Raw genomic sequence first — 25687 nt, 5'->3', positions numbered from 1 at the left:
TGACAATGTTGGATCAATTTTCAAAATAATCGCGGTTTGAATTGCTGGGAATAATAATAACTAATGTTGTTTAATAACAGCCTCACGCTTCACTATTTCGCCTTTCAAAGATACCTACATCAAGATTTTTTAAATACTAGTGAAACCAAATGAAGAATTCAGACGAATACCGACTTTATAGCCATACCGCGTTGAATAACAATAACGTTATTCCTCTCAAGTCGTGAAGTGATTCATGTCATGTTTGTGTCAAAAATATCTACCTGGACAGTGCTCTAAAATATGTTGACAAGAGCGTATTGAATTATTGATTGAATACCGGCTGATAGATAACATATTTTCGTAACATAGCTGATAACGTTAACAAATTGTCTTGCATCGCACGCAGTAATTTAATACTAATTTGTAACTTTTTTATTTTGTAACATTTCAAAAGGCCTTGAAGTCATAAGGTAGGTCTTATGGACTTAATATTTAGGGCATGCTGTTGATTAAAGAGATGGATTTCGATACAGAAAAGTTTATAAACGAGATTAGGAACCGGCCTACGATTTGGAACTCTAAATGCCCCGATTACGTGGACAGGGAGCTGAAGTTGCAAGCGTGGAACGAGTTGGTGGAGCAATACGCCGGGGATGAGGCTCTGACGAGGGAGGAGAGGAAACGAGTATGTAAGTAAAAAATACGTTTTTTAACACTAACTCTCCTTACGACTCTCCTTAAACTAACTCTAATTATTTATATAACAATTCAAGTCTTGGAGACCCTTTACACCTCTAAGGATAATTTGATGATCGTTTTTTTTAGTTATATATATTTTATCTCTGACACCTAGACTTTTACATCACTAAACAATGTCCGATAATATTATAATACCTATTATATTATTGTAATATAAACAATTTTAGTACTTGTCTGTTGTTTGTATATATTATTTTAGTTTTTTTTTGTGTAATTCGACATTTAGAGATTGGGTACATTTCTAGCAAAGTATCTAATATTTCATTGATTCCATATTTGTAATTGTTTTTGTTAATTTTATTGTAAAAATTGACATGTAAAAGTGCCCCTGTGGCCTATTTGCTGAATAAATGTTTGATGTTTACGAAGACGTGGGTTCGATTCCCGATACGGGCATATTTTTATACCACGCTGCTGGCAATCAAGCATATGGCTAACGATGATGATGATTGGATGGTAGATGGTGGTTTTACATTAATTGCATGTAAAAATATGCAAATAAGTATAATGGGTTAGCCAACAGATAACACTGACTAGCACGTTATTATTTCCATTATTACGAAAAAAAAATTGCAAAAAAAATCACGTTTGTTGTATGGGAGCCACACTTAAATATTTATTTTATTATGTTATTAGTATTTGTTGTTATAGCGGCAACAGAAATGCATCGTCTGTGAAAATTTCAACTATCTAGCTATCACGGTTCATGAGATACAGCCTGGTGACAGAGTCTTAGTAATAGGGTCCCGTTTTTACCCTTTGGGTACGGAACCACTGTTGTTGTGTGGCCACTTTTTAATTTCTACTCTTTTTTGCCAGACTGTAACGTACAAGCTTCCCTAAATAATTTTCTTTTCTTACAGGCGTGCATCTTCAGAAAAAATGGAGGAACATACGCGACTGCTTCGTCAAAACCCACAAAGCAAGAACCAAACCTGGCAGCGACAAGAAAAAAGTAACACAATACGCTTTCTACGACCACCTCATGTTTTTAGCCGACGTCGCATCTAGCAAAGACTCAAATAACGTTATTAACGTTACCGAAATTAAAAACGAAGTTATACATAACGATGACGACGACCCGCTGGCCGTTGTTAATCGGGTATTTAAAAAGAAGAAAATAGAAATACTTGTCGATCCTTTCTCGGACGGTGATTCTGGGACGTCTAATAAGAAAGAGAGAGAAAGAGAAAGCGATAGTAATACGGAAGATGAAGACCAATTGTTTTGCTTGTCTTTGGTGAAAGAGTTTCGTAAAATACCGGAACATTTGCGGATACAAGCGAAAATAGATATTTTGAAAGTTATTAAAGACGCACAGTTTGCGGATTGGACAGGGCATGGGACGAACGATCCTCAATACTATTGAAGTAAAAAACCTCTATTGATACAAGGGCCTGACACTCTTTGATAGAGAAAGATAGTCTTATTGCGATTCCTATAAGAGGAAAGAGAAAATAGTGCCATGCTTTGTCCTTATCATCGACCGGGTGGCATCATAGGTAGGAGGCGATGGTGAAATACCGAAATTTATAAGTGAAAGAAAAAATATTCTTTCTCTTACCCCCGGTCGCTCGGTGGCGCGTCTATAACTACTTGTATGTACTATGTCTATGAACTGGAATAACTAGAAGTGCAACTAGAGCTCAAAAACCGGATAAGTGCGAGTCGGACTCGCGTTCCAAGGGTTCCGTGCGGGGTCCCTTTGTTTGACATAATTATTGAGTCATAATGTAATGATTGTCATTACATAAGTCATACTTCTGAAAACCGTTAACTTTCATAATTTTCCTCAGGTTATCCTATAGATAGGTTAGGTTAGGTTTGTTTTATGGCAATCCTGAAAAGTTTTTTTTTTATTACAAAAAGGCAAGCATTTGACCGCAATCTCACCTGATGGTAAGTGCCGAATTACTGCCGATGCAGTCTAGGGTGGATCATGCTTACCTAAAAGATGTCTATTCACTCTCGATTTAAAAAGATCCATAAGTTATAGACGTTATTAGTAGACTGGGAATAGATTTGCAGAAAGTGAATTCCACTCCTTAGCCGTTCGCATGATAAAGCTGGATGCATAGCGCTTAGTACGAATCAGTGGCAGAGTAACCTAACGACGTAAGGGTGAAACGCAAGTCCGCGACTAGGCCCACGGTGGCAGAATGGAGATGGGGGATTAGGTTTCTGAGAAAAAACAAATTATGACTAACCAAAATGTGGACAAACAATACATTATGACTTTAAACTATATGGGAAACAATAGACCCGTTCGGTACATTACACAATTTTTAACAATGTATTTTTTATGTAAAACGTGAGTGAAATTTCTTCGAAAAATCCGTTGGGGTCGGATCAAAAACTAAATAATTAAGACTCACGCTTGTCTGTACATTTCTAATAGGTTTTCCTGTGATCTATAGGTAAATAACTATTTTGGGTATTTTTTTTTCAAAATTTTAGTAGTTTCGGAGATAAAGGGGGGAATGGTAATTAGGGTTCCGTACCCAAAGGGTAAGGACCCTATTACTAAGACTCCGCTTTCCGTCTGTCCGTCCGTCTGTCCATCTGTCTGTCTGTCACCACTGTCACCAGGCTGTATCTCATGAACCGTGATAGTTAGACAGTTGAAATTTTCACAGATGAAGTATTCTGTTGCCGACTTGCCGCTATAACAACAAATACTATTAAAAACAGAATGATATAAATATTTAAATGGGGCTTCCATACAACAAACGTGATTTTTTTGCTGTTTTTTCCGTAATGGTACTGAACCCTTCGTGCGCGAGTCCGACTCGCACTTGGCCGGTTTTTATTTTTTGACTATTTTCTTGAATAACTTAAACTATTTATTTTAAAATTACAAAAATTATATATTTGCGATTCTCACAACGAGCTCTATTATTTGATACCTAACACATTTGATGTAAACACGATTTGCACGATATAGTTTAAAAATTTAATTTTCTCATTTACCCCCCAAAAGAGGCCCCCACCATGTTTAAAATTCGTTTGCTTACGTTACATGTCCGTCTTTCAAATCAAAATATTTCATAAAAATAATTTAATTTGTTCCCTAGCTGCTACTATCATATTCGACCTTATCATCCTATCATATTAAAGCCCAGGACACACCGGATGCGTACGCAGCAGCACGTCTCTAATCTCTACGTAGCCATCGGCTGCGCTTGCGTTACGTGACGAATTCTTTACGAGTATGCAACGCAAGCGGTGTATTTAAAGTAGGTAGGGTCAAGAAGGGAACATGAACATGAACAGTGGCTCGGTAGAAAAAACCGGCCAAGTGCGAGTCGGACTCGCGCACGAAGGGTAATAAAAACTGGACAAGTGCGAGTCGGACTCGCCCACCGAGGGTTCTGTACTTTTTAGTATATTAATTTTTAACAAGCAGAAACGTCTGCGATCGATGCTATTAAGCTTCGATCGATGCGTTTTAGTATATGTTGGTATAGCGGCAACAGAAATACATCATCTGTGAAAATTACAACTGTCTAGCTATCACGGTTCATGAGATTCAGCCTGGTGACAGACAGACGGACAGTGGAGTCTTAGTAATAGGGTCCCGTTTTTACCCTTTGGGTACGAAAAAACGGGACCCTATTACTAAGACTCCGCTGTCCGTCTGTCACCATCAGGCTGTATCTCATTAACCCCGATAGCTAGTCAGTTAAAATTTTCACAGATGATGTATTTCTGTTGCCGCTATAACACCAAATACTAAAAACAGAATAATATAAATATTAAAGTGCGTTTTTTGGGTACGGAACCCTTCGTGCGCGAGTCCGACTCGCACTTGGCCGGTTTTTCCTCTAGCCATTCATTCAACGGTCAACAAAATTAAAAAAAAAACCTTAGTTGGTTTATGGCAGAACATTTAATTTTAATAAAAAAAATACATACAAAGATATGTAAAAAAACTTGGCTCGTTAATACTTTGTATTAACCTATATTCATTAGTTTTATACGTTACTCTGCAACACCGTTTCATCATTCACAATTTTCTCAATACTATACGAATATCCATTGCTTAAACTCTTCTCATCACTAATTTTAATCTCAAACGCAGTTTGACACCCGCCATCGGCAGTTTCGACGGCCATCTTGCTTTCCCTTGCCGCCAAAACTAACGTTTCGTTTTTCCTTTGCTCCAACTGTTTTTTCATTATCAAATTCACAATTTCCATTTGCAATTCCATACTAGTATCTTGAGGCATTTTTTTCAGTAAGCATGTTATGTATTTTCCAAATTGCTCGATTTCATCGTCGTTTCTTTTTTTCTTGTATTTTAATGGCTCGTCGTCGGAAGAGGAGCTTATTCTTCGCTTTTTGGTGCGTCTTTCTATGTATTGTTTTGGTTTTATTGGTTTTTCGATAGGTTTTGGAGCTCTTTTAGGGCTCTCTTCGTGTTCAAGGTATACAACTTCGGTGTAAACGTCTTCTTGAGCGTTATTCGTCACTGTTGCTGTCTCCTCCTCCGATTCCTGTAAAACAAACAATATTTTAGTAAAATTTTAATCAGCCTACTTTGGAGTCATCCGTTAATTACATCACACGTTTGGGGGGGGGGGGGGTCAAGAAAATATGACATGTTGTGACAAGGGGGAGGGGGAGTCACAAACTTTGTGACGTCACTAACTTATTTAAATTATTTTATTCGCTGCACAGTTAAATAACAAGTTTTTGTAACGATAATAGTTTTTAATCGTTTAATTTTATTTCCTAATCTGTTTTGTGTTATAAAATTACTTTTTTTTTTGTCAGAAATATTTTGATAAAATGTTAATAATATATAATTAATTCGATTTGCGGATTTCATTAAAAAAAATGTGACGTCACACAAGGGGGGGAGGGGTTTGTCAAATGTGACCAAGTGTGACAAGGAGGGGTGAAGGGGTCAAAAAACCTCGAAATTTGTGTGACGTAATTAATGGATGAACCCCTTTTTTTGGGAAACAACCTCCTATTTGTCTCGCCTCGCCGCACTCAGGTTTTGGGACGGTTGTCAATGGCAACATTGGCAACTAGCTTAGGATAATTATTCCTCAGGTATCTGCGCAGCGCAGATATGGGTAGTGGGTACCAAAGCGCGGCACACCGCCTCACCACACTCTACAGATCTTCTGTCCCCAACTGTCTCCAACTCCCGTATACAGGATGGTTATTCAAACTCACCACAATATCAACTAGTTTAGGGTGATTGTTCTTCAGGTGAGTGCGCAGCGCGGATATGGGGACCATGGCGCGGCATACAGCGCAGCGCGCCTCACCGCCCGCGCGCTCGAAGAAGCTCCACACGTCATCGTGCGAGTCTGATTCGTCTGTGTAAAGAAAAAATAGTTTAGTTAATATCTCGAAGATAACAAAACTTCCGTGAGACACAGACATATTAAACATATTAATGATACTGAATGAAAACGCTCGACATGTTTCACTCCGTCCGTACCGAGGAGCGTTTTCGACTTAAAATACGTGAGTAATTATATGTTTAATATCTCGAAGATACATAAAAAAGTATTGAGTCACCAAACGGTGTCCGGGTCACTAGCCAGAGAATGGGGGCTACCGTTTTTGTGGTCACCAGTTGGCGCCACTGTAGATGTAAGTCCAGAAAAACAGATCTCTAAATTCTTCTATGCTTATTTTTATAACATCAATACGTTCTAATATACACAAAGGTATAACGTATAAATGTGCAATTTTTTCAACCTGTTTATTTTTGCATACATGTTAGTTGGCACTTTTTAGGTTTCCGTAGCCAAATGGTAAAAAACGGAACCCTTATGGATTCGTCATGTCTGTCTGTCTGTCCGTCCGTATGTCACAGCCACTTTTTTCCGAAACTATAAGAACTATACTGTTTAAACTTGGTTGTGAATCGCATTAAGATTTTCACACAAAAATAGAAAAAAAAAACAATAAATTTTGGGGGTTCCCCCATACATAGAACTAAAAATAAAATAAAAAATTTATTAATCCCATACGTGTGGGGTACTTATGGATAGGTCTTCAAAAATGATATTGAGGTTTCTAATATCATTTTTTTCTAACCAAAGGCATAGAGTAACTTATACTAGAGCGGTACTGTCATAGTAAATTTTGTAACCCCAGTAAATTCACTGCCATCTGTCGACACACTTAAAAACTAAAAATGAAGATTTATAAAAATACGTAACATGTATTTAAATATGGATAAATGATTTTTTTATTTGCATTAATTATTTTTATATGATTTTGACTCACGTTCTTTCACTGATATGCGTTAAAATTATAAATAACAAACGAAACCGTCAACGCCCTCTATACGAGAGTAGGCCAAAACTAGTGGCGCCATCTGATCGAGAATCAAATTTTCGTGATTTTCGAGGCACGTTTTTTCCTTAGACTGTATCCATCTATTACGGAGTTATATCTATCTTTGCCAAAGGTTAAGTAAAAAAACTAGGTGACACTTAGATATTTCGGAAAATGCACGGTCTGGGGAGATTATCAGTAAATCAGTATTATCACTACATAGTATAAAACAAAGTCATTTTCCGCTCTTTGTATGTCTGTCTGTCTGTCCCTATGTATGCTTAGATCTTGAAAACTACGCAATGGAATTTTGATGCGGTTTTTTTAAATAGAATATAGTGATTCAAGAGGAAGGTTTATATGTATAATTTGTAAAGGTTTTGTGTAAATTAGTTGAGCTACCCGTGCGAAGCCGGGGCGGGTCACTAGTAATTAAAAAGACATGGTAACGGACACACTAAACTAACTTGTAAGTTTGTTATACAAGTAAGTATGTTTTTTTTTTTTTTTATACCACGTCGGTGGCAATCAAGCATACGGCCCGCCTGATGGTAAGCAGTTACCGTAGCCTATGAACGCCTGCAACACCGGAGATATTACACGCGCGTTGCCGACCCTTTAAAAACCTGTACACTCCTTTTTTGAAGAACCCCATACTGTAGCCCCTCGGGAAAACCCCGGCAGGGAGCTCATTCCACAGCCGAAGCGTACGCGGGAGGAAATTCCTCTTAAACCGCACAGTACGCGACCATTTAGGTGCTAGGGTGTGAGGATGAACACCCTGCCGATGGCGAGCGGTGCGGTGATAGAAAGCGGCCGTTGGCATCATGTCAAACAATTCTTCAGAGCACAGCCCATTGTACAAGCGGTAGAACACACACAAGGAGGCGAAGTCTCTCCTTAGACTTATGTTATGTATATCTTTGAAATCTTAGATCTTATTACGGTAAGTGTAAATACCTACCACTACCACACGTACTAAAGATCCATAATTTATGGATCAACATTAAATTAATTACCTATTTGGCAACTGCTGTCAAAATTTTATCTGTCTCCAGTTTTGTTCAATGAAATTTGGCTTAAAGGGCCATAAAAATCCGCCATGCCATCCAGGCTATAAAATTAAAATTACACTTCGTAGGCCGGACAGGTAAAACCTATGCTGGCGCCATTTGTAAAATACTTTGACCGGCTAATCCCATTATATGCGTATCCATATCCGTGCGTATTTCACCCTGTATAGCTTGCGGTTACGTTACGCCCGCCTGCTGCGGTGAAACGCGCGGCCGCCCGCCCCTCTCGCTGTCCCCCGCTCTTTAGTACCCCGCTGCCCGCCGCCGACGACGGATATGCCGGATATGCGCTTCGTCATCCGGGCAGCGATCAAAAATATATCCCGTAACTATTCTAGAGAATATCAACTAAGCGCCGCGTGGTAAAATCCGGACAGTAATCAAAAATCTATCTAGACTCCGCTATCTCTACTATTCTAGAAAAGTACTAACCGACGCTTGCAGTGCGTGACCTTCGCCTACTACTGTGCTACAAACGCATCACCGATAATCGCAGTCAATTTGCGATACATTGCGGCATTTGATCGATCGACTGAATTCGTTGCTCCTACTTAGCCAGCAAGCCTTAACAGTGTGTGTGTACTCTCAAAATTGGAACATTGGGACGTTACCGGTCGCGGACGCGAGTGTCACCGCCGCTCGCAGCGGAATGGTCCGAGAGCTGGTGGAAATTTGGAGTAGGTCCTTGAGGCAAGCTGAAAATTTACTTGATGCTTCTCCTATCTTACCCTACCTCAGCACTACAAGTCTGGCTGCAGGGTAGCGGGTCTAAACCAACCTATAAATTTTTAAAGAATTTTTTTTTTGGTGCCCAAAAAAGGTTCTTGAGGCAATCTGTAATTTCTACAAGTGAAAATTGAATATCTAAATAGTCATAAAAAATTATGCCAGACGATTTGGCCGGGTCTTTAACCTTGCCAAACGCGTGCAAAATATTTTTTTTTTTAATTCAAAAAAGGTTCTTGAGGCAATCTGTAATTTTTACAGGTTAAAGTTAAGTATCTAAATAGTCATAAAAAAAATAAGCCAGACGATTTGGTCGGGGCCTTCTACCTGCCAGACGATCTAGAAAGTTACGTATGGCACTTACTCGCACGCAAAATTAAGTTTGTTATCCTGTATAAATGTATGCTAATACAAAGTTATTTTTGTAGTGCAGTAAATTAAAGGTAAAAGGTACAAATTAGGATGTACGATGTGATTGTGATTATGAATATTTGTATATTTATGATAATTATGTACACTGAGTATTAGTAGGGATATAGTAAATGTAATATGACCGAATTTATAAGAATGTATTGTAATTTTAATAAATACATGTACAATTTAAATACAGAATAGTAATGTGTTGTAATTATTATAATGTGTGAATTTGTTATTTTATTATTAATGCTTGAATAATACAAATAATAATACAAATATGATGATGATGGTGATTGTTTCATGTACTCATAGGTTATTCAGTGTGTGGGGTAAAAGGGGGCGAGAATTTTATTATTTTTGCGCTACTACGCACGGTTTAGAAGCTAGAGCCATATATATATATTTATTTTTCGTTGTTTTTAAATTTCATAATTTTTGCGCTACGACGCACGGTTTAGCAGTTACAGCCCTATAACGTTTTTTATTTTTATTTTATCATTGTGTTTTTTATATCACTTATGGGTTCCTTGAAAGGGAACGAAAATTTGATTGTTTTTGTGCTACGACGCACGGTTTTGGAGATACAGCCCTATAAAGTTGTTTTTTTTTTCTTTTTGGTAATTTTTTATATTAACTCCTAAAGCTTTCCTAAAGGGGAGGAAAATTTTGATTATTTTTGCGCTACGACGCACGGTTTAGCAGATACAGCCCTATAACGTTTTTTTGTTGTTTTTTATTATTATTGTGTTTTTTATTTATCACATGGGTTTTTTAAAGGGGAACGAAAATTTTATTTATTTTACGCTACGACGCACGGCTTAGGAGATACAGCCCTATAAAGATATTTCTTTTGTTTTTTTTTTTTTTTCAAATATAAATTAAGGATCATATCTAGAGGGGAACGAAAATTTTATTATTTTTGGCGACGCATGGTTTAGGAGATACAGCCCTATGAAGATTTTTTTTTGTTTTTTTTTTTTAAATATAAATTAAGGGTTACCTAGAGGGAAACGAAAATTTTATTATTTTTCGCTACGACGCATGGTTTAGGAGATACAGCCCTATAATTTTTTTTTTCTTTTTTGATTTTCATTGTGTTCTTTATTATATTTCTTTGGGGTTTTTTAAAGGGGAACGAAAATTTGATTTATTTTACGCTACGACGCATGGTTTAGTAGATACAGCCCTATAAAGATTTTTTTGTCTTTTTGGTTTTTTTTTTCAAATATAAATTAAGGGTTACCTAGAGGGGAACGAAAATTTTATTATTTTTGCGCTACGACGCATGCTTTAGCAGATACAGCCCTATAAAGATTTTGTTTTTTTTTTGCGTTTATTTTAAATATAAATTAAGGGTTGCTTACGCGGGAAAGAAAATTTGATTATTTTTGCGCTCCGACTAAAACAAATTTCAGCTGTTTAGCCCGTTCGCATGAACACAGATGCCATGTTTACATTAAAATAAAATAAAATACTCAATTTCGTATGAAATTCCTTTAAGCGAGGTTTAGACTAGCAATAACTTGCATGCAATTTTCATTACATTGCGGTATCTGATAAACATACCTTTACCTTAGTAGTCGGTAATGTAACGTAAATTGCATGCAAGTTCTTGCTAGTCTAAACCTCGCTTTACAGTTCTCTCGAGTTGCTCCGCCCGAAACGTGATACTTTAAAGGCTGTTTTGACGCACATGAGGACGATATTTCATTGCATGTCAAGAAAATTAAACGATTAAAAACGATTATCGTTCCAAAAACTTGTTATTTAACTGTACAGTACAGCGAATAAAATAATTTAAATAACTTATAGTGACGTCACAAAGTTTGTGACTCCCTCACAACATGTCACATTTTCTTGACCCCCTCCCCCCCTAAACGTGTGATGTAATTAATTTTATTTCATTTATTCATTTATTTCAATCAACTTAGGATCATAATACATTACATTATAACATTACATAAAATTATTATATTACAGTTAAGATTAAAATTAAAATTAAATTAGACTAAAATTATATTAAACCCCTAAAATAATTAATTAATTATTTAATAAATTATTTATTATTTAATTATATTATATGATATATGAAAGATGAAAAAAAAATCATGAACACAGCCATGCACGCCATGTTTACATTAAAATAAAATAAAAATATTTCCCGGCCTAGGCCTTCGTCATAACTAATGAACTACCCATGTATCTACAATAGAGATACAGCTGGACATATTGTCGCTAATTTCATATGTACTATGCCCACACCCTATTCATACCCATAATTATCATAAATATATACTCACAATCACATCGTACATCCAAATTTGTACTTTTCTATCTTTAATTTTCTGCACTACAAAATTAACTTTGTATTAGCATACATTTATAAAGGATAACAAACTTAATTTTGCGTGCGAGTAAGTGCCATACGTAACTTTCTAGATCGTCTGGCAGGTAGAAGGCCCCGACCAAATCGTCTGGCTTATTTTTTTTATGACTATTTAGATACTTAACTTTAACCTGTAAAAATTACAGATTGCCTCAAGAACCTTTTTTGAATTTTTTGAAAAAATATTTTGCACGCGTCTGGCAAGGTTAAAGACCCGGCCATATCGTCTGGCATAATTTTTTTATGACTATTTAGATATTCAATTTTCACTTGTAGAAATTACAGATTGCCTCAAGAACCTTTTTTGGGCACCAAAAAAAAAATTCTTTAAAAATTTATAGGTTGGTTTAGACCCGCTACCCTGCAGCCAGACTTGTAGTGCTGAGGTAGGGTAAGATAGGAGAAGCATCAGGCAAATTTTCAGCTTGCCTCAAGGACCTACTCCAAATTTCCACCAGCTCTCCGTCTAGAACGGCGGACAGGGAAACTAAAAGATAATAACAGTTACATATTAGTAACGTAACGTTACCCTTGACGTTATTTAATTGCTCGTCTAGTGATAAATCGTAAAATTATTGTATATTCCATCAGTTAGCCAGTCCGTGACGTCTGTATCATAACGCGTTGATAACGTATATATGTGTTACGTTACCATAACGTTATTAAATGGTGTGTCAACATTTTTCAATTTGAAACTAACATAAGGTTTACATGAATTTTAAATTAAAATCCAAGCGCAAGAACTTTTATACTTTCGGCGAAATGGATTTTGACACAGAAGGTTTTATAATGGAAGTGCAGAATCGACCGGCAATTTGGAACACGAAATGCGTGGAATACAACGATAGGGAGTTGAGGTTGCAGGCGTGGAATGAGCTAGTGGACATGTATGGAGGGGACCAAGAACTGTCAAGAGCGGAGAGGAAACAACTAGGTATGTTATGGTTATGGACTCCAAACGTAACCGTCTCATGCGATTCGCGATACATTGCGGCTTTCCATTACAGAAGGGTTTCCTATGCTTCAAGTTTTAAGTGCAATAAGAACATTTTCATCTGAAATTCCAACAGAAATTCTGATAGAAACGTCCTTATTCCAGATGAAGCATAAGGATTAAGGACCCTCCTCTAATGGAAAGCCACATTTGATCGATTGATTGAATTAATTGCTCCTACTTAGCCAGTAATTATCTAAAATCTCATGCCATTTGTTGCAAGTAGGTAGGCACACCTAGTTTGTCAGCAGAAAAAGGCGGCAAAAAAACAATGTAGGCGGGTAGGGTTGTCCGCCAAAAGGAAATTTTAATTTCGCTTCTTTTTCTACAGACAAACTGGGTGTGCTATAGTTTAATAAACCCATTATTCTAGTATAGGTCAGGTCATTCAATTATCTCAGACGGTTGGTAAAGAAGTTACACGATAATTTTCTAGTAGAAGTTAGCTGTTTTTGGATTAAGTTCAACGTGGAGAAGACATAGAATTTCAGGAAAGACTGTCAGGCTAGATTCACACGTTAATTTTTCCCATATACCTAGTATATACGGGATTTTATCGAATATGAATAACAATTTGTTTATGCCGTATTTGTGAATACCGTAGTGACAGCAAAATTTGTATGGCAAGTTCCAAAATCGTTCACGCGGCTAGACAGCTTTCCCGCATAGATGTCGTGTGAACGATTTTCGAAAATCTCGTATACGGGAAAAATTTACGCAGTATGAATGAACCTCCTCATAGGGGCTGAACTAGCGTCTTGTATACGTACGTCGCTCCGAAACAGTCAGAAAAGAAGAACTTCACTCCTTCTGCTTTTCCTATCTTCTGTAAGCGAAGTACGTGTTTGTAACTTTGTACGCAAGTTCGTAGACTGTCTTCCCTTATAGATTTTATTTTATTATAAACTGATCGGCGATTGGCCCTAGTCACACCTGATGGAAAGTGAAGACAGGGCCTAAGATGGAGCTCACCGGTTCAGTAACAGCCTATTCACTCTTGTTTCAATGGTCTTCCATTGCCCTTAAAACTATGTATGTAGTTTGATTTCCTACTTTGTAATTACTACATTTCTATTTAAATTATCCCGTAGCCAGACCATAAGACATTTTATCCCATATTTCATTTAACTTTATTTTGTAACATTTTTTAATGTATAAATTTAAAAAAAAGGGGGCGGCAAATAACACTGTCATCTGTAGATAACCTGTGTTTCACCAATAAAATATTACTTACTTACTTAAAAAAAAAAGAAAAAGAAAATCAAAGAAAAACAACAGAACATGTTAATCTTAATAATTATTCGTTTTCCTACAGGCGTGCATCTTCGGAAAAAATGGAGAAACGTACGCGACTGCTTCGTCAAAGTGCACAAAGCAAAAACTAAAGGCTGCGACGATAAGAAAAAAATTCACTACGCGCACTACGACAACCTGTTATTCTTAGCAGAAACGGTATCTGGCAATACCGTTTTTAACGTTGCCGACTTTAAAAACGAAGTTACACATGACAATGAAGATGACCCTCTGTCAGTTGTTAGGTTATTAAAAAGAAAAAGAAATACTGACCCTTTAGAATCTGGAGCCTCCAATAAAAAAGAAAAAACTCAAGAGCGGGAAAGAAATATGGCGGAAGAAGAAGAAGACAGATTGTTTTTCTTGTCGTTGGTCAAAGAGTTTAGTAAAATACCGGAATATTCGCGGATACAAGCGAAAATAGATCTTTTGCAAGTGATAAAAGATGCGCAGTATTCAGATTAAATAAATACAGTAAACAAATACAACATTATTTAGAGTGAGACCAAGAAAAGCCTGCAACGATTTCGATAGCACACGCCAGCACACGCAGTGCAAGGGTTATTTATACGTCATAATTTCATAGAAGTTTGACGTTTAAAATAACACTTTCACTGCGTGTGCTATCCAAATCTTTGCAGACTTATCTTAGTCTAACTCTGACAATCTGACTTGGGCATGTTTAAATTTAAGTGTAAAGTTTTGTAATAAAAAACATTGTTTTGGTATCTATCTGTCTCATTTCTTCCTAAACGATCAGACCGATGCGTTGCTTGGGTTGGTTTAGTATTTTTCATATAGCTTGGGTACGGTGACAGCTGTTATCTCAATACATATTTTGCATTGCTTATTCTGCATTTAAAGGATTAGTCTGTCTGGGCTAACTTTACAACCGATTTGAATATGACAAAGTGAGGTGGTGTCGTAATAAACATCCATAGAGGTATAGATGAAATGGGGGAGGGGCCAGATGACCGAACGAGATGCACTTATATTCTGTTTTTTATTCCGTAGACTAAAATGACATTTTATGTGGTACTAAGAAATGTCATCTCATCATCATCATCATGTCAGCCGATAGACGTCCACTGCTGAACATAGGCCTCCCCCAAGGCTCGCCACTCCGACCGATCCTGTGCCGCTCGCAACCACCGAATTCCCGCGACCTTCACCAGGTCGTCGCTCCATCTCGCGTTGGAGGCCTACCGGCAGTTCGTCTTCCGGTACGCGGACGCCACTCCAGAACCTTCCGGCCCCACCGGCCATCAGTTCTGCGAACAATGTGCCCCGCCCACTGCCACTTAAGGTTTGCAATTCTGCGAGCTATGTCGGTGACCCTAGTTCTACTGCGGATATCATCATTTCTGACTCTATCACGCAGAGAAACCCCGAGCATAGCTCTCTCCATTGCCCTTTGCGTGACCTTGAGCCTTCTTATGAGGCCCATCGTTAGCGCCCACGTCTCAGATCCGTAAGTCATCACTGGCAACACACACTGGTCAAAGACTTTTGACTTAAGACACTGCGGCAATTTGGACGAAAAGATACTGTAGAGCTTCCCGAACGCTGCCCAACCGAGTCGGATTCGACGAGTGACCTCTTTCTCGAAGTTGGACCTACCTAACTGGACTGTTTGTCCTAGGTATACATAATCGTCAACAACTTCGAGCGCAGAGCCTCCGATTAATACGGGAGTTGGCACAACATGGACGTTAGACATGACAATGTCATCTCATACACATGAAACGTCATTTTAGTCTACGGAATAAAAAAACATCTTAGAGTTAGACCACGAAAAGTCCGCAACGATTTTAATAGCACACGCAGTGAAAGTGTTATTTTAAACGTCAAACTTCTATGAAATTATGGCGTATAAATGTTACTTTGTTCTGTCAAAATCTTTACACAATTAGCTTAGGATTGTATTCCATCTGTCCCAGATCTGTCCAATGTGTATTTGCGTCTTACATTTTGCTTAATGAGAGAGTGAGACGCAATCACAGAATAAATAATAGTACTAGGTACAGAAGGTTCACTTTCTAACAAAAAGCGTTTATTACGACAAATATGACCGCTAGGTGGCGCAAGCGCGAGCAGGCGTCCGTTCCGTAGGCAACTACTATGGCTAGACACCAAAATTGGTGTGGGCCGCATGTACTTGTAGCGACGCGACGAAAGCGCGGAGTGAGCCACGCCCACGCCTGACGCAATGCACATTGGACAAAGAAATTGGACATGGAATACCACCCATAGATGGATTATCACTTTGTGATATGTGGTGAATAAAAGAAACGCATATAAATTTAATCATTTATTTTATCAGCCTCAGGTTTGGTCGTGATAACCTCAAACCTCACATCTTCAGGCACAGACGCTCCCGCGTCCGCTATCGTGATCGAGTATTGACTCTGTGGCTCTGAGTATCCGTTCTGAGACTCAAGCTGAGCATTCATTATTTGCTTCACAAACTCTTTCTGCAAACGATTCGATGTCTGCTTCGGTAATTCCTTCAGTAACGACGCTATATATTTCCCGAATATATCTATACTATCTTCTTTTTTAGGCTTTTTTAATATTACTTCGTCGTCGCTGTCGGAGTGATCTAGAATAATTGATTTTTTATCTTTATGTTTTCTCTTCTTTGATTTGTACTTTTTGTCGGATTCTATTCGGTTAATGCTTCCGTTGAACTCGTCGAGAAATACTTCGTCGATTGCTACTGGTTCGCTCTGAAAGGAAATCATCATATGTATGTGACGTTTTCAACCAAAAAGGTACCACATTGTCGCTTGTTGATAAGGTTAATTTCTTATTTAAGCTTTATGGAAATAGCGCCTTATTAACAACCGACAATAAGTACCGTTTTGGTTGAAAATGGCACATATAACGGCTGCAGCACATGCTGACTAGACGCCTTTTCGCGGCTACACAGTCGTGACAAAAAAAAACCTAGTAGTTAGTAATTAGATTAGTATAGTACTTAGAGCTCAGTTTTAGTTTTATTTTTATTATAAGTTCATTATTTTTTGTCACGATAATAGTTTACCATAAAGTTTTTATCTATCTATCTATAACGGATGCTCAAGATGAAAAGAAAAAACAGATACCTACTTAACCATTTACCGCATACGAAGCCATATATGGCAGATATGATATTCAACTCTAATGACAACAACTTTCAAACAAATATTTTTTAAATTTGTTAAGTAAATATTAATATGAGCTTTTTTATAAGAAAGGAAGAGCTGAGATGTGTAGGGATGAAACTCACCTGATCGTTGTCATCATTTTCATCCCCTTTGTTGTCACCCTCGCCCGCTTCCACCTCGTACTCGTACAGTTGGTCGCCGGATGACAGAATTATGGTTTTTCTCTAAAACAAAAAGTTTTTGTGAACAAATACATAGCTGGGTTGCCTGGGTTATTCCCATATGTTACCACCAACTGTTACCACTGGTAACAGCTGGACTTTTTATACATTACCACTGGGAACAACTGAGAATTATTGGGAATATTTCTCAGCAGTGCAGGAATTCATATTTCAAGACAAAATCACCACCATACCATACACCACACCTAGCCGCCTACCATACCTAGCCATACCTAGGTTTTTCTTTGATCTTCTTTTTATCTCTGCTGGTTAGTGTGTATGTTAACATTCTGTACTTAATAATGAACCTCCAGGTCTGTTTCTTAAGTATGTTAAGCACATTTGTATATGTGAATGTTTGTGTTCTAAATAAACTAAAAAAAAAAAAACAGGAAATAATTTTCAGTGGTTCTGAGTTTTTAGGGTCCGCTGAGTGTGGCTGTGTTTTTAAATAGAATTCTAATTTTATTCACTTGATTCATTTCAACATATAAGTAATTTAATTTACGATTAAAAAGCACTTCTGGTTCAGATATTTTTAGGGTATATATTAAATCTGTGGTAATAAGCTTAAAATTATATATCCCACCTCTTCTCCAGGTCCGGGTAGATTTATCAATGGGTGCTTCCTCATCAGATGTTTCCTCAAGTTGGAAGTGCCCGTGCTGTATGAGAGAAGCTTGCGGCACACCAGGCAGCGAGCTGCTTTGCAGGCAGGATCCGTTATACGGAAGTAAGGCCAGATGGCAGAGCGGAGGTTGGGTGGGGGAGAGTCTGGCCTGTGACAAGAAAACATTTTTTTTTGGTCAGTGACGTTTTGTCTGACTTTTAAACAAAGCGAATTCAATTCTATTTCCCAGTACCATGGATTCAAATTTGACTGACAAATTTTCTTGTATAATGGGCCAGAATAAAAATGTCTACCTATATGGTACAAAAACTTACTTCTTCTCCTCATCCTCGGAAAGCTCTACATCCCCGACATCAATATTATGCTTCCTCCGTAGATGCTTCAGCAGAACTGTCATGGAGCTCTTATATGACAGTGGGACTTGGCACACGGAGCATGTGGCTATTTTCTTGTCGGCATTTGTGATCTCGAAGTGCTCTTGAACGGGGCCGCATTGGAGCTTGTCATCTTCGGGGTTGCTAAAATATCAATCAATCAATCAATATATTTTATTTCAGACTAATGTCCATAGTGTTAGTGTACATTCCCTTAAGCCTATGTTAGTTAAACCTATACTAACTTATAATAACCTATAAACTAAGCTAAAATATGATGGGGGGTCAAATTTGCTTCATGACTGTGGGTAAGGATACTGGTCATCATTCGCTTGCCCTTGTCCCATTCACTTGGGGTCAGCGCAGCATGTCTTTTCCTTCCATACCTCTCTCTCGCCCGTCATCTCATCATTCACTTGCGTTCATTTCATATCATCTCTCACACAGTCCATCCACCTTTTCCTCGGTTTTCCTCTCCTCATACCTTCCTCCACATTCATTCTTAATACCTTTCTCGTCACATGACTTTCATCCCTCCGCATCACATGACCGTACCACGCTAGGCTGGGTAAGGATACTTGTAAGGATAATATTTTTGTGTGGTGGTTAAATTAAATTACACATAGTAAATAAGTTTTTGTTAAAAGTTCCTTTTACAAGCTTTTATTGCTGACAGTTCTTTTGCCGAGAAAAAGGTGGATGGACTGTGTGCGAGATGATATCAAGCGAACGCAAGTGAATGATGAGATGACGGGTGACAGAGAGGTATGGAAGAAAAAGACATGCTGCGCCGACCCCAAGTGAATGGGACAAGGGCAAGCGAATGATGATGAGTAACTTTTCTTTCTAACCCATAAGAATAGGGTATCTGACTGTATTTAAAATGAATTATTTTACACCATGCATGAAATAAAGCACCTTCATACATTAAGGGGCACTTTGCCAACTTCTTTTAGTACAGTCGCCATCAGATATATCGGAGCGGCAACAAATATCTGAACACGCACTAACGCCTTGACAATAGAGGCGTGCTCAGATATTTGTGAGCGCCTTGGCCGCTCCGATATATCTGATGGCGACTGTACATAACCTGAGGACATACCTTATAAAGTTGTTTGTTGTCAATATATTTTGAGGTTATAACTATGTAAACAATGCAAAACTTACACTTTATTTCCCTCATCTCCTTCCGAGTCCGAATCCTTGTCATCCTCAAACATCTTCGTTTCCACAGTTTCGATATCCCCATGTTTTCTTTTCAAATGTTTCATCAAATTGGAAATCGAAGATCGAAACGACATATGAGAGTCGCAAGTATTGCAAGCTGCGATTCGCTTCTCATCGTCCACAAGGGTAAAATAGTTCCAAGCGACACTTGTTTTACGTAGCCTCGCGTCACCATCACTAAAAAGTTAAAAACAGTAATAACTTCAACACAAAACACACGAAAACTATTGAAATCTTCAGAAAGTATCAAAACACTAAAGTATTCAGTTATGGTATTTGTAACAGGTATTAGTTGTACTTTTTTCCTAGTAAATACTTACCGACACGCCATTTTGGTACAAGACTATAACGATACTACGCATACGTTTACTCGGCGAAACGTCAATACTTGTACGCTTTGGTCCGGATTGAGCGTTCGTGTTTGAGAGAATATAGCCATTTCGCTCGTAAGGCGGCTGGGAGCGTTGCAAAATTGAGACAGGTATAACTCTCAGTGTTGTAAGTACGTATTGGAACACACTTGGAACGGATATTGGTAAAAAACATGCTATATATTTTTATAAAATACACTTGGCCTCTTGCATATGAAGCAGAACGTAATAAATAATAAAATTAAGTTTATTAGTTAATTATAACAATTAACTTAATGAATTGTTATACTTACAAAGAAAATAGAGCGAGTAGAAGTTTTGTACTATGTAAAACTTCTACGTGCTTTAATTTCTTTGTATGTACATATTACAATTTCTTCCAACGAATATTAATAGTACCAGATATAGACATAGGGACATATAGTTGGTCAAGCAAATCTTGTCAGTAGAAAAAGGCGCGAAATTCAAATTTTGTATGGGACGATAACCCTTCGCGCCTACATTTTTTAAATTTGCCGCCTTTTTCTACTGACAAGATTTGCTTGATCAACTATAGATTATACTTGAATTTTCATGTTACGTTAGAATGTCGTTTTAAAATGAGAGCGTAAGTTTTCTTGTATAGCGGCGACTAGGTTCGTGTGACTTTCCAGCGGTTCTAAAGCTTTTAATTTAAGCTTATAAGTTGTTGAATGATCTTTGTCTTCACTTTTCAGTACCTAATATATCTCATGTTACTATATGTACCTATTCCTTATTTGGCGCAAGGGGATTACAAAGGTAACCTTCCCTCTGCCTCATCCCTTCGACCTTGTTTCACGGTCATGCTTTATATACGTGTACTTCTTGGCGTTGATCAATAATAGAACAGGATCACAGGACTCAAGGTCAATCTAGATTCTAGACATCTAAACTAAACACTGTTCTTATACGAAAGTTGATGAGTCTTAAACTTTGCAACCGATTTGGAAGTGAAGTAATAGAAAAATTCATAAACTAGGTAGTTAGGTACACGTATTATAAAAAGTTTGAGGCCCGGAAAAGTATACATAGGTATAGGGTAGTTTTTATCAATGATCATCATCATCATTCCACACAGACAAAGTCACGGACAGAATCTAGTTTAGAATAAAAAAATCCACAGGTAAAGGACACATTTTATTAATAGTTACACTATTGTCTTTTACCTGTAAAAATAGTTGTAATTGTGGAAAATAAATAAATTTAAATTAAATTTACTCGCCCATCTATCTTAACCCACTGTTACGCGTTACGTTACGTTACGCGTTACGCTTACGCGAAATATTTCTGCTATTTTAATTTCAATGTCGGCTAAAGATAACGCGCTAAAGAAGAAGGTCGCGAATTCGCGATCGATAATTAAATGCGAAATCGGTCAAGTACGAGTGCAGCCATCCAACATCTTGATGACATTTTTATACCACGTCGATGGCAAACAAGCATACGGCCCGCCTGATAGTAAGCAGTCACCGTAGCCTATGGACGCCTGCAACACCCAGAGATAATACGTTGTCATTGATCTGATATAATTTTTTATTTACTTTTATTTAGTAGATTTAGTTATACCTACCTACATATCAAAAAACATAGATACACATAGGTACATAACTAAAAAGACACGTGCGGTCATATATGTATATAGATAAACATTGTATAGACAGAGAAAGGAACCAGATATAAGAGACTCATAGTTATATGCTATAATAATCATAACATGCAAAACTTGTTATCCAGCGTATAAAATTACGAAAAAGGCATTTATCTCTTGGCAATTCCATTTATAAATCTTACCTAAGCTGAATAATAACTTATTTATACAAGTAAGTAGCTATTTATAAAGTTGGCAGGCGGGAGAAAGTGGCAAATCTTTATTTTTGGCAAGGATCTGCGTTCGTGGAATAATCAAGCGGTTTCACGGAGCTATATTCGGAGATATTTAATTTCCCATACAATGTAAGCAGCCGATACCGTAGATTTACAAGACTATCTTGTAGAGGGAGTAATCTTGGACTTAATATTCAATAATAAAGTAATAGAGACCATAAAAAGGAGTTTTCACCAAACACCATATCGACAGACAAGACTAGATGCAACTGAATCAGTTCAATCGTTTATGGGAGCTACTACGTCACAGCCAGCAGGCACACATAATTATGCTCTAATTGTTTCTTGTAAACTGATAAATCCTTTCAAGGCCTTAAATTTTTAAGGGCCTTATTCGACAATCAATAATTTTCTTCTATTTGCGTCAATGACTGATATGAATTTTTTTAATCTGTGTCTAATACCCGCCAGATTTGTTCGCCAGAACCTGTCAATCTGACGGATACATTTGTACATACCTCCCTAGCCATGATATACAGTTAAAATACGAACAGTCTATAAATCTAATTAATTTCCAAGACTCAACATCACGAGATCGCAAATCAAGACCAACGCACATTACGACTGTAAATTGTAACCCAGTTTTTTGCAGTCGCTTCAATTCTCGGCCTCATTCGTACAATCCGGAGATAGTTGGCATTTAGCGTAAGTATAGTGTTACATACACTGGCCGATTCTGTATCTGTATTTATGATACAAGAACCTGACACTCTTTGATAGAGAAAGATAGTCTTATTGCGATTCCTATAAGAGGAAAGAAAAAATAGTGCCATGCTTTGTCTTTATCACCGACCGGGTATTTATTCATGGTCGGGTTATGGCATCATAGCAAGAAGGCGATGGCGAAATACCGAAATTTATAAGAGTAAAAGAGAAAAAGGATTATGCTGCCATACATAAAACTGTCAATACATGACTATGTCTTTCTCTTACCCCTAGTCACTCGGTTTCATGTCTATAACTAGAACTACATTATCCTACGGAATCGTATTATGGGGTAATAGTACCGACATAGATAAAATATTTATTCTTCAAAAAGATGCATCAGAATAATGGCCAACATTGACGAAATGGAAACCTGTAAGCCATTTTTTGTAAAGTATAAAATACTCACTCTTACCTCTATATATATCCTAGAGACCAGTAAATTTGTAAGAAAACATAGCGAACTATATTCTCCTGAAACACTACCCAAAAGAAACGACCGAAATTTAAATAAACTGAAACTTCCCTTTTCTAAACTGAAACTGTTCACATCTAGCCCACACTATATGTCAATAAAAATATATAATCACCTCCCAAATAACATAAAAAACGAGAGTAAATTAAGCCTGTTTAGCAAGAAACTAAAAACATTTCTGTTAGATAAATGTTACTATAATATCAGAGAATTTTTTGAAGATATATAATATCTCTTTTGTGATACTTGTGATCGTAAATTGATTGTAATTGTATTTGATATTGTGCATGGCAGATTTTATTTAAATGTAAAATAATTAATTAATTATTTGGCACATATGTAAATAATAAGATGTATAATTTTAGATTAAATAAGTATGTTTCCCTATGTGGAACTATGTTGCCGTGCCCTAACAGGGCGTCACATGAACAGCTTATATTTAAGAACACCTGTACCTGCTATGTGATATGCAATAAATGATTTCAATTTCAATTTCAATTACATACTTGTATATACTATGTCTATGAAATGATATGACTGTTTTTCATATTATTTAGATACGACCTTAACCGTGAGCACCAATTAGGGTGGTATTCCACCTGTACAATTTCTTATTCCAATGTGTATTTGCGTCTCACATATTGCTTAATGAGAGAGTGAGACGCAATGACATTAGACAAAAATATTGGCCAGGTGGAATAGCATGCTTAGCTTAACCAAGATAACAATCGTAGAAAGAAAACACCAATCATAACTTAAATAATGTATGCGTCACGTGACTTTTGTAGAATCCGTCATTGCGAAATCTTTAAATTTTTCAAACAGGAAGGATACGCTGATGTCATCTCCATACAATTTATAAATTAAAAACGCCAAATATTGAGATGTATGAGATTCTTAATGAAAAACCTAGGTATCAAAATAAGATGATAACCATATGAAATTGTTAAATCAGAAACTGCCTCTTGCTATAAAAACGAAGTCAATATTATTATAATTCCGTTTAGCTTGTTGCCACAACCGTGGCTTTATTGTGAAATATCATTTTTACACATTGAGTTATTTATTATAGCTACATATTATATAATTTATTTATATACTAAACAATGAAATTGTCGCAATCGAAACTTGTACCACGCGTGACGCGACTAAAACATCGGAAGCGCCCAAGGGCGTAGCTAGAGGATATGGTGCCCGGGGCAGTCACCAAATGTGCGCCCCCTGACAACTGACAAACGTTTCCAAGCTGCTGCCTTTTGCCCATTTTGGCGTCCCCCTTGGATGGCGCCCGGGGCACTTTCCCCCTCTGCCCCCCCCCCTAATAGTTACGCCACTGCTCCGCTACTATGGTTTGTTGCCAAAACAATAACAACAACTCATGGCGCAAAATACTGGTTCTCTGTGTTGGTTCTATACGTAAAAATTATTTACACAACTTAAATAAAAATATTATTACTATAGTGCGACTTTCCTCACTCCAGGAAGTGAAGAAAGTGCGAAGTTCCTCACTCCAGGGAGTGAAACAAAGTAGCTTTTTAATTCAGTGAAAGCCATGAACTGCCACTTCATACTTTTATTACATTTTTTTTTATTCTGTGTAATTCGAATTACATTTTAACCTTTAATATGTTCTCACTACTGAGGTGAAAAATTATGTGTGCAACACGAGAGCAAAGTTATTTTACAGCTCGTGTTTTTGAGTCCCTCGCTACGCTCAAAATACTAACTTAGAATCACTCGCTTCGCTCGTGATTAAATTATAAAATCTTTCGCTTTCTCGGGACTCAAAATAAACACTCGCAAAAAAAAAAAAACAACTTTCCTCTCTTGTTGCACAAATAACTATTGACATTACCGATGGTGTAATGTTTCGTATAAATGTATTAGCATGCATTGTACTATGTTTTTATCTGCAAATAAACGATTGATTGATTGATTGACTATGACTCCAGAAGGACAATAAAAAACGTTGCTAATATAACTAAAACTAAAACCAAGTTTGCGCGCTCACAATACAATGTGAAGTCTAGTCACATGTACAACAAAGTCAATAGGTGCCTAAACATTTACCCAAAACTTTACTACGATTGCAAATCAACAATTACAAAATGGTTAAAATCAAAAAGCTACGAGGAAATAGAAGACTTACAAAAATAAAATACAAAATACTATATGCTACTAGAGATTCACACATCAACTTACTAAATACATACATACATACGCACACACACACACACACACACACACACACACACACACACACACACACACACACACACACACACACACACACACACACACACACACACACACACACACACACACACACACACACACACACACACACACACACAAATTACTGGCTCCTTTACTCCTTTTTTAATTTTAATTCCTCTAATTCCTTTTTTATTACTGCATGTCTAACAACCCAGTTATTCACTTAGTTCTTTAAACAAATGTTATATATAAAATTTTAATTGTATACATGTTTATATTACTTAAACTAGTACTTAAAAAATGTTTCGTGTAACAATCTGTTAATTAAGGAAGAGCGGTGTTGCCCAACACAGGCAAATTTTGCTTACCGGGCAGCACTATCCCCTACTTATAGACACCTGTATATTTTACGAAAATAAATAATTTTAATTTTTAATTTTTTTTTTTAATTGATTGATAGTTGGTCAAACCAAATT

The 25687-nt window shown here is 37.1% G+C and overlaps 4 protein-coding genes across 4 annotated transcripts in view; 2 read left to right on the top strand and 2 right to left on the bottom strand.

The window, feature by feature from the left end:
* The first annotated feature begins 228 nt into the window (after positions 1–228).
* LOC134752386 (uncharacterized) lies at positions 229–3627 on the top strand. The gene is made up of 2 exons (XM_063688094.1): positions 229–671; positions 1605–3627. The coding sequence occupies exons 1-2, from the start codon at positions 482–484 to the stop codon at positions 2108–2110; spliced, it is 696 nt and encodes a 231-aa protein (XP_063544164.1). The 5' UTR covers positions 229–481; the 3' UTR covers positions 2111–3627.
* A 994-nt stretch (positions 3628–4621) lies between these two features.
* Positions 4622–25687, bottom strand: part of LOC134752009 (uncharacterized) — a 62532-nt gene continuing 41466 nt past the window's right edge. The window contains exons 3-4 of the mRNA XM_063687563.1: positions 5929–6074; positions 4622–5237 (exon numbers count right to left, since the gene is read on the bottom strand). Of these exons, the coding sequence (XP_063543633.1) occupies positions 4716–5237; positions 5929–6074 (668 nt within the window). The 3' untranslated portion in view covers positions 4622–4715. The remainder of the gene's footprint in view (positions 5238–5928; positions 6075–25687) is intronic.
* On the top strand, positions 12207–14599 carry LOC134752017 (uncharacterized). Its single transcript, XM_063687574.1, has 2 exons — positions 12207–12583; positions 13959–14599. Exons 1-2 carry the CDS (start codon positions 12361–12363, stop codon positions 14399–14401), a joined length of 666 nt encoding a protein of 221 aa, XP_063543644.1. The 5' UTR covers positions 12207–12360; the 3' UTR covers positions 14402–14599.
* LOC134752010 (uncharacterized) lies at positions 16237–19763 on the bottom strand. Its single transcript, XM_063687564.1, has 5 exons — positions 19479–19763; positions 18252–18455; positions 17896–18085; positions 17208–17309; positions 16237–16665 (listed from the first exon to the last, which is right to left on the bottom strand). Exons 1-5 carry the CDS (start codon positions 19610–19612, stop codon positions 16240–16242), a joined length of 1056 nt encoding a protein of 351 aa, XP_063543634.1. The 5' UTR covers positions 19613–19763; the 3' UTR covers positions 16237–16239.

The sequence above is a fragment of the Cydia strobilella genome, chromosome 24 (assembly GCF_947568885.1).
Source record: "Cydia strobilella chromosome 24, ilCydStro3.1, whole genome shotgun sequence".
NCBI classification, from domain to species: domain Eukaryota; kingdom Metazoa; phylum Arthropoda; class Insecta; order Lepidoptera; family Tortricidae; genus Cydia; species Cydia strobilella.
The sequence above is the reverse complement of the archived record's forward strand: the minus strand, read 5'-3'. Positions and strand labels throughout refer to the sequence as shown.